We start from the raw sequence: 9,639 nt of genomic DNA, 5'->3' as shown, positions 1-9,639 counted from the left end.
TCACTCAGTGAAGGGGTAGGATCTGAGAAAAAGTAGCTCCCAGAGTTGGCGGAAACACTTGTGCTTATGAGGTATTTTTTTGTATATGTTTTCAGTCACCCAAAGCCAGAAGGTTTGGCAGCTGCTAAAAAGCTGTGTGAAAATCTATTGCAAACCGTGAGTAGCTCTTACAAATACGAGATTTCAGAGCCTGTTGTAGCTTTAGCGTGTGCCTGGCTAATGATTTTTGTACGCTCTGAGCAAAACTGTGTGTGTGTTCTCGGTTGCCGATAGGTTTTTCCTTCTAAGTACTGCTGTCTAATTTTTGTACAGTGAATAAACATTTCTCAGGATGCAGCTGTAGTAGTGGAATTTTGGGGAACAAATGGAAATGCTTCCTGAGCAGAACTGGGGGTGGGGGGTAGGGGATTGTCTGCCTGTATGGAAACGTAAAGGAAACCTGCTTCTTTCCAACTGCTGTAGCTTCCCTTGCTTTAGGTCTAAGTGTTGTCCAGAGCCATGCTCTCTGCTTTATCTTTCCTAATGTGACTGTTGTACCAAAACAATTTTGGAAGATCTCTCACGTGTACACATAGAAATTTAATTTCTCAGCTTTTCTTCGATGAATGCAAATAGAGTGAAATCCTCTGAGACGGTCTTTCTGTTCGTGCTGATAATTCAGTATGGGTACAAAGTCTCTTGAAAAATATATGGAAACTTTTAGATTCTTTGAGTATTTTTGTCTCTGCTGAAGGAAACAGTTTGCCGCTCTTTGCTGTGAAAGATTATCCTATATGTCACACAAATCTGTCACAGATACCAGCAGGATTAGTGGCATGTGCGATGTTCAGGGTAGTTTTAGTTGGTGGGTTTTTGGTGCATAGCATATTTTCTAACAATGTCCCCTTACAGTTTAATGGCGATGTGTGGCAAGATGCTTTTTGCCTGCAAAAGGTTAATATAGTAAATAGATGTTTATTGTGTAATCTTTGAAAATTCTTTGTAGGTTCATGCTGAATACTCCCGATTTGTGAATCAGATAACCACTGCAGTACCCTTAGCAGGTAAACGTTAACGATAATGAAGTCTTTGGAGTTGCGCTCTGCAGAGCTGTTCTTACAGTTAGTTTTGTAGAATTTAGTTACCCATGGAAGTCTAAGTTAAGTCCTTCAGTTGAAAAGGAGTCCAGCTTCTTTTACATTTAATAGTTAAATTTGATATTTTTGTGATTTTAACTGAATTGAAGATCACCGTTTTTTCCCCTTTCTCTCACCAGGCTTCACACAGCCTGCCACGATAAATAGCGTACCTTCTCAGCCATCGTATTATCCTTCCAATGGGTATCAGTCTGGTTATCCTGTTGTTCCCCCTCCTCAACAACCAGTTCAGCCACCATATGGTGTACCAGGCATAGCACCACCTGCAGTGCCATTGGCACCTGGAGTCTTAACAACACTACCTACAGGAGTTCCACCTGTGCCAACACAGTATCCAATATCTCAAGTACAGCCTCCAGCCAGCACTGGCCAGGTACTGCCACAGATTAATTATTTGCCCTATAGCTGCCAACTTACTAAGCTGTTTCTTTGTTAACAATAAAATGCTTGAAGCAGTTCCAGATGCAGAGTTCTTCTTTAGGGTGGGTTGTTTTTTTTTTGTTACTGCTTTGATGTTCCTTCTGTCTAAGCAGCTAAATTGTTGGTATGGCTGTTTCATACGGCATTTTTCATATCATAGCCACCTGATATTTGCAGGGGACGGTTGCTCGTTTATGAAAGCGTTATCACAGGCTGTGATGCAGCTATATAGGTACAATGAGTCTGAGTTACAGGTGGTGATTAGTTGGAGGTGGGAGCATTCTATAGATGAAGTACTTGTTTTATCTTTAAGTTGTGAATTTCCTTTTAGCTTCTCTTAGGTTCTGCAAAGAGAAACTAGTTGTGTGTTCTGCTTCTATGTATGAAACTCTACATTGAAATAATACTTTATATACCTATTACCAAATTTTCTTGTGTTTTGTTTTCAACTTCTGCATGCTAGAGTCCACTGAGTGGTCCTTTTCTTCCTGCTGCCCCAGTAAAAACAACCATGCCAACTGGTACACAGCCACAAGTCCAACCCCATTCCCAGGGTCAAAAGAGACGCTTCACTGAGGAACTACCGGATGAAAGAGAGTCAGGACTGCTGGGATATCAGGTGGAATAAAATCGGCAATTTTACTTCATTCACCAAAATGGAACTTGGCTGGAGAGAGATTATTATTAGCACAGTTTATTTGGCAACAGTCACACAAGACCTTTTGTAGATGGCAGCAATTGTTACAAAACATTGAGACCATGCTATGGTTTCTTTGAGTGGATGCACTGTTCTTAAACTGTCACTTAGTTGATTTGTTGGAAGCTTGCTTTCTTATACCCTCAGGCTTTCGTGAAGAGTAGCGGTGCGTTCAGGTCAAAGATGACAATAGCATGTTACTGGTTAGTTTAAAGGGAGATTATTTGGGGTTTCGTTTGGGTTTTTTGTGGGTCTTTTGAGTGGGCTTGTTTGAGGGGTGGGAGGGAAACGTGGTAATAACTTCCAGATTTTCCCATTTACCTTTCTTACAGGTTGCACTTGAGAAGATTTCAAGAAACCTAGTTTTAAGAGACTGATTTTTTTTTTTGATAGTAAATGTTAAACAGTTGATTTTAATAAAAATAATTTTGAGTTCTTCAGACTTGTATGTGAGAAAAGGGAGTTTCTGCAAATGCTTCTCTGATGATACACCCCTGCTTTGAGGCAGAAACCCTTAATAAAAGCTTTGCCTAGAGTCAATAAGAAACTGCCTATATGTTAGACCTAATATTAGTATCTTGAGCAGAGTTTACTGTGGCATGAGGTCTATACAGTATTCAGAATTAGCTGATGAGGAGGTAATAAGTCAATCCGTGAACTAAGCAACTGTCTTTACTGTCCTGAACTACTGAAGAGGAGGAGTAGGTGGTGAGGTGTCTTCCATATTCATGCTCAGGCGTGTTTCTTACTACGTTACCCTTAGTATTTTTAGCAGAAAGCGTTTTGTTTAACAATGGCGTTTAGTGGTTTCTTCTGCTAGTTGGCAGTATGCTCTGAAAGGTTGGGTTTCCTATCATTATCATTAAGGAGCTATAGCTTATGTTGTAGTTGTAGATTTGCTAATGCCGTGTGTTTTTCTGCTCATAGCATGGACCCATTCATATGACTAATTTAGGTACAGGCTTCTCCAGTCAGAGTGAAATCGATGGAGCCGGATCGAAGCCAGCAAGTTCCTCAGGAAAGGAGAGAGAGAGGGACAGGTGAGTCATGGAAGAACTATGTTCAGGTCTTTTCTGATTCTGATGAAAGCTTATTTAAGAGATGATTTGTGTTTCTTGTTCTCTTCTGTGACTTGGGGGTGAGGGAGGGTTGTTTGTTTTGTTATGGGTGTTTTCTCTGTGTTTGTTTGGTTTTTAGAGGTTTTTTTGAGAAGGGTTGCAAGGGTTACCTTTTCATCCCACATAATGAAAATAGCTTAATTTCCACTCCTCCCTAAGTCTATATGCTCTTACTTTGTCTGCGTCTGGTATTTTGCCAACTTCTTGAGATAACAGGATATTCTTGTGAAGTAGGTTAGCACTTAGACTTTGAATTATTCCAATTTTGAAACAAATCTGAAAAAGGTTTTAACTTGAAATTTTGCAGCCTAAAGTTTCAGGGAAAGATTTACTTGATATTCAGTTTTGTTTTCTGGTCATTATGAAATACATCAAGGGAATTAGTAAAGCTTCCTGTGTTTTCCATCTTGTATGTGGTCCTAAATTCAGCATGGCTATTTGAAGTCATCAGGCATCGCTACTCTTCTTTATGCATTCCAGTGCATTGAGCCACAAAACTGTTGGGCTTGCACTTTATTTCATATCATCATAGCATGATTTGGGTTGGAAAGTACACTTAAAGATCACCTAGTCCACCCCATCTGCCGTGGGGAGGGACATTTACTAGATCAGGTTGCTCAGAGCCCCTTCCAACCTGAGCTCGAATACTTCAGGGATGGGGCATCACAACTTGTCTGGAAATCCAGTGTCTCATCACCGTTCAGCATTACAGTGTTGGTGGATAAGGGAAGAGCAACTGACATTGGGCTCAGTTTTGGGACCGGTGCTGTTTAACATCTTTATAGATGATCTGGATGAGGGGGTTGAGGGCACCCTCAGTAAATTTGCAGATCACACCAAGCTAGGTGGGAGTGTTGATCTGCTGGAGGGTAGGAAGGCTCTACAGAGGGACCTGCACAGGCTGGACAGATGGGCTGAGACCGACTGCATGAGATTCAATAAGAACACGTGCTGGATCCTACACTTTGGCCACAAAAACCCCGTGCAGCATTACAGGCTGGGGGAAGAGTGGTTAGAAAGCAGCCCAGTGGAAAAAGACCTGGAGGTGCTGGTTGACAGCCAGCTGAACATGAGCCAGCAGTGTGCCTAAGTGGCCAAGAAGGCCAATGGCATCCTGGCTTGTATCAGGAATAGCATGGCCAGCAGGACCAGGGAAGTGATCATCCCTTTGTACTTGGCACTGGTGAGGCCACACCTTGCATACTGTGTCATTCTGGGCCCTGGAATTCAAGAAAGACCTTGAGGTGCTGGAGCGAGTCCAGAGAAAAGCAGCCAAGCTGGTGAAGGGTCTAGAGGATGTCTTATGCGGACCAGCTGAGGGAACTGGGATTGTTTAGCCTGAAGAAGAGGAGGCTGAGGGGAGACCTTATTGCTCTCTACAACTACCTGAAAGGAGGCTGTAGTGAGGTGGGGGTCAGTCTCTTCTTCCACGCAACTAGTGACAGGACAAGAGGGCATAGTCTGAAACTGCGCCCGGGGATGTTCAGGCTAGAGATGAGGAGGCATTTCTTCACAGAAGGGGTCATTAGGCATTGGAACGGGCTACCCAGGGAAGCGGTGGAGTCACCATCCCTGGAGGTGTTTAAGAAAAGACTGGACATGACACTTAGTGCCATGGTCTAGTTGACATGGTGGTGTTAGGGCAAAGGTTGGACTCTGATCCCAGAGGTCTCTTCAACCAAATAGATTCTGTGATGTAATCTACCTGGACTTGTGCAAAGCATTTGACACAGTCCTGCACAGCATCCTTGTCTCTAAATTGGAGAGACATGGATTTGACAGATGGACCACTTGGTGGATAAGGAATTGCCTGGTTGCACTCACAAGATTTGTGGTCAATGGCTTGATGTCCAAGTGGAGACCAGCGATAAGTGGTGTTCTTCAGGAGCTGGTATCGGGACTGGGGCTGTTTAGCATCTTGTCGGCAACATGGTCAGTGGGATTGAGTGCACCCTGGACAGCACCAAGCTGTGTGGTGCGGTCAACGCGCTGGAGGGAAGGGATGCCATCCAGAGGGACCTTGATAGGCTTGAGAAGTGGACCTCTGTGAGCCTCATGAAGTTCAACAAGGCCAAGTGCAAGGTCCTGCACCTGGATTGGGGCATTCCCAAGCATAAATACAGGCTGAGTGGAGAATGGATTGAGAGGAGCCCTGAGAAGGACTTGGCAGTGTTGGTTGATGAGAACCTCAACATGACCTGACAATGTGTGCTTGCAGCTCAGAAAGCCAGCTGTATCCTGGGCCGCATCAAAAGAAGCATGACCAGCAGGTCAAGGCAGGGGATTGTCTTCCTCTACTCTGCTCTCAAGAGATCCCACCTGCAGTACTGCGTTCAGCTATGGGGCCCCCAGCACAAGAAGGACACGGACCTGTTGGAGCAAGTCCAGAGGAGGGCCACAAACATGATCAGAGGGCTGGAGCACCTCTCCTATGAAGACAGGCTGAGAGAGTTGGGCTTGTTCAGCCTGGAGAAGAGAAGGCTCTGGGGAGACCTCGTAGGAGCCTTCCAGTACCTAAAGGGGGCATACAAGAAAGCTGGGGAGGGACTTTTTACAAGGGTCTGTAGTGCTAGGACAAGGGGCAATGGCTTTAAACTGGAAGAGGGAAGATTTAGATTAGGTATTAGGAAGAAATTCTTCACTGTAAGGGTGTTGAGGCACTGGAACAAGTTGCCCAGAGAAGTTGTGGATGTTCAAGGCCAGGTTGGATGGGACTTTGAGCAACCTGATCTAGTAGAAGGTGTCCCTGCCCATGGTAGGGTGGTTGGAACTATGTGATCTTTAAGGTCCCTTCCAACCAAACCATTCTATGAATCGGAAAATAATTTCTTCCTTATATCTAATCTAAATCTGCCTCTTTAGTTTGAAACCATTACCTCTTGTCCTGTCACTACAGCCCTTGGTAAAAAGTCTCTCTCTGTCTTTCTTACAAACCCCCTTTTAGGTATCGAAAGGCCATAATAAGGTATCCCTGGAGCCTTCTGTTCTCTAGGCTGAGCAACCCCAACTCTATCAGGCTTTCCTCATGAGAGGTGTTCTAGCCCTCAGATCATTTTTGTGGTCCTCCTCTGGACCCACCCTAACAGGTCCATGTCTTGTGCTGGGGACCCCAGAGCTGGATGCAGTGCTCCAGGTGGGATCTTGAGAGCAGAGCAGAGGGAGAGAATCACCTCCATCAATCTGCTGGCGATGCTTCTTTTTATGCAGCCCAGGACATGATTGGCTTTCTGGGCGGTAAGCACATGTTATTGGCTTATGTCCAGTTTTTCATCCACTAGTATCCCCAGGTCCTTCTCTGCAGGGCTGCTCTCAATCCTTTCATCTCCTGGCCTATGTTGATAGGCGGGGGTTGCTCTGACCCATGTGCAGGACCTTGCACTTGGCTTTGAACTGGCCCACTGGTTCGCAATGGCCCACTCGTCGAGCCTGTCAAGATCCCTCTGGATGGCATCGCTTCCCTCTAATGTGTAGACTGCACCATTCGGTTTGGTGTCATCTGCAAGTCTTGCTCAGCGTGCACTCAATCCCACTGTCTGTGCCATTGATGAAGACACTAAATAGTATTGGCCCCAGTACAGACCCGTGAGGGACACCACTTGTTACTGGTTTCCACTTGGACATTGAGCCATTGACTGTAACTGTAACACAGCCATCTGGCCAATTGTTTACCCATCTAATAGTCCACCCATCAAATCCATTTCTCTACAATTTAGAGGTAAGAATGTTGTGGGGGACGATTGTGAAGGCCTTACAGAAGTCGAGGTAAGTGACATCAGTTGCTCTTCCCTTGTCCATTGATGCGGTCGCTCCATTGTAGAAGGCCACTAGATTAGTCATGCAATTAAAAGTTAAACTCCTCAGGTCAAGGACTGGGTTATGAACTTGTTTGCTATTAACTTTGACTCTTTGCTTGTTTTAAAAAATAAAAAATAAGGGCTTGCATTCATTTAAATAGGCAGTTGATGCCTCCGCCAGCTTTTCCTGTCACTGGGATGAAATCGGAATCTGAAGAAAGAAATGGTGCGGTGTCTTTACCAGGCAACCATGGTGAGTGCAATGAATAAAATACACTTGTAAGTCACGGTTCCTTTCCCAAATGAGTTTCTGCTGGTCTTAACATTCATTTAAATCAGTGACTGACTTTTTTTTCTGGCTGTTCTTTATACTGCATTGTTTAAGTGAAAAGCAGGTCATACTGCACTGCTCTAAAATCATTTGTTTGCTGTGATTATACACACATGATGCTTCTCTTAACACTTTAATAAATATCTTTATGAATTAAGAGAGTGTAATTAAGTGAAGGACTAAATACAGGTGTTTTTGACCCTTCAGTCAGCTGAGGCACAGAATCTCATAGGATTGTTTTGTAACACGGATATCATGTGGCTTTACATTGTGAACAGCTATCTCTAGAGGCACTAAGGAGTATCAGGAGTTATGTTCAGGTGTGTATTTACAGACACGAGTTATGTCTGCAAACAACAGAAGTGCTGTCAGATTTCATCCTTTCATAGGGCTGTCATACATCAAGTGTTAGCAACTTGGTAAAACATGTAATCATTTTAACTCTCCTGGTAGTTTAGTGCATTTCAGGTCTGCAGGTACATCATGTTAGCCTGTGTAACCTTAGTTTTTCTGCAGTGTTGGTCCCAGAGATTGCTCTCCTGTTAGTTTTCTTTTGAACAAAATTTCTACTTTTCTTTACTTATTTATCTCTTTAACGGTGAAATTGCCATCACTTAGACCCATTTGCTAACTTTACCTTTTTTGTGTGTTTGTTTCTTCTTTCTCTGTTCTCTTACATGGTTCTGATGGATCACATGTGCTGTTGCTGGTGCTGTTTCGTGTGGCCTTCAACCTTGGATGACCATTGGCCTTGCGACCTCAAAATGATGTCCAACTAACAATTTACAACTAATGTCTTTTTTTTATTATTATTATTAACTCGTTTTGGGGCATTTTATCTCTTTGGTTTTATTTTTCCTTCTTGGGGGCTGGGGGGATTGTTTTGTTTTCCCCTCCTAGATCATCAAGCTAAGAAGATGAAAACTGCAGAAAAGGGCTTTGGATTAGTGGCATATGCTGGAGATTCATCAGATGAAGAGGAGGAACATGGTGGCCATAAAAACGCAAGTACTTTTTCACAGGGATGGAGTTTGGGATACCAGTACCCTTCCTCACAACAGCGAGCTAAACAACAGATGCCATTTTGGATGGCACCATAAAAGCTGCAGAAGAGTTTTCATTATCTTCCCCCCGCCTTCTAGCAATAATGCATGTATATTACAGAATGAACTTTGCAAATACGCATTGTTTTTACATTTGCAGAAGCTAAAAGTTCCGTATTCCCCCTTGAAAGGGCTCCGTTATTTTTAAAATCCTTTTTCTGCAGTGAATTTGTCAAAAAAAAATTGAAATAGTACTCTAATAGGGCTAGTCCCTTATACAATGGGGGAAGTACTGTGAAGAGAAACTAGGGAAGCCTGTTGGTCTGCATTTCCCATTTTTCCAGGAAGACTTAAAAATGGAAAGAGTCAGTCATGCTGGCTTCATTCTACACCTGGTGTTTGTATTTTATTGAGTGTTCCTGCCGTCAGCCTGTGTTTGCAGTCCCCTTGAGCTAATGGAGCTTCAACGTTTGGACTTTCAACAAAGGAAAGGAATATACAGTAGTTCTGAAAAACTTGAGTATCGCATTTCCTAAAACTCTTAATTTGTTTTTACTTTAAGCATCTCCTGTAACTCAGCACTGGTTTTTTCTTTAAAATCTGGTTTTACTAACGCTACAGCTTCTTCTTCTAGCCAGATGTCAGGGGGGGTAGGGGGGAATGCTGAGTTTTTTGGATGGGTTCATCTTGCTGCTACTCCCCAGGTGGACTTGGCACATTAGCACTGGTACTTAATCTTCTCCAGTCACCCCTGGATTTGCTCCTATTCAGCAGTTTGGACAGAACTCCTCGCGAGGTTCGCCCCATCTCTTAACTCAGCTCATTCACTTACTTGATTCTACCCCTTCTGTTTCATGGTGATTTAACAAAGAAAAGGCAGGCAGCAGCCTGGTCCACGCAGCGCCAGCAAACCTGAGCACAGGCCTTGCTCTTGCCTTGAAGCGTGAAAGTGGAACCTAGGAATAAATTGTTGGATTGTTTACGGACATGAACTGCAACACGGGCTTTCTTGATGGGGCAGGCTGTTGCAGAAAGAACTCCTGTACGGAGGAGTGATGCGTGGGACTGCGACAAGGTGCCGGTCAGCTTTCAAAAGAGGA

The 9,639-nt window shown here is 43.7% G+C and overlaps 1 protein-coding gene across 1 annotated transcript; it reads left to right on the top strand.

Moving 5' to 3' along the window:
- The first annotated feature begins 66 nt into the window (after positions 1 to 66).
- On the top strand, positions 67 to 8,607 carry KIAA0907 (KIAA0907 ortholog). The gene is made up of 7 exons (XM_009707403.1): positions 67 to 156; positions 986 to 1,043; positions 1,256 to 1,509; positions 2,020 to 2,175; positions 3,181 to 3,293; positions 7,327 to 7,418; positions 8,397 to 8,607. The coding sequence occupies exons 1-7, from the start codon at positions 67 to 69 to the stop codon at positions 8,594 to 8,596; spliced, it is 963 nt and encodes a 320-aa protein (XP_009705705.1). The 3' UTR covers positions 8,597 to 8,607.
- Positions 8,608 to 9,639: the final 1,032 nt, after the last annotated feature.

The sequence above is a fragment of the Cariama cristata genome, unplaced genomic scaffold (genome assembly GCF_000690535.1).
Source record: "Cariama cristata isolate BGI_N322 unplaced genomic scaffold, ASM69053v1 scaffold5849, whole genome shotgun sequence".
In the NCBI taxonomy this organism is placed as follows: Eukaryota; Metazoa; Chordata; class Aves; order Cariamiformes; family Cariamidae; genus Cariama; species Cariama cristata.
This window is presented reverse-complemented; position numbering and strand designations above follow the sequence as displayed.

Coding starts and splice junctions, on each gene's coding strand:
- KIAA0907 (XM_009707403.1), top strand. CDS start 67: ATGAGGTATTTTTTTGTATATGTTTTCAGTCACCCAAAGCCAGAAGGT. Junction 1,044..1,255: donor CACTGCAGTACCCTTAGCAG/GTAAACGTTAAC, acceptor TTCTCTCACCAG/GCTTCACACAGCCTGCCACG. Junction 2,176..3,180: donor CAGGACTGCTGGGATATCAG/GTGGAATAAAAT, acceptor TTCTGCTCATAG/CATGGACCCATTCATATGAC.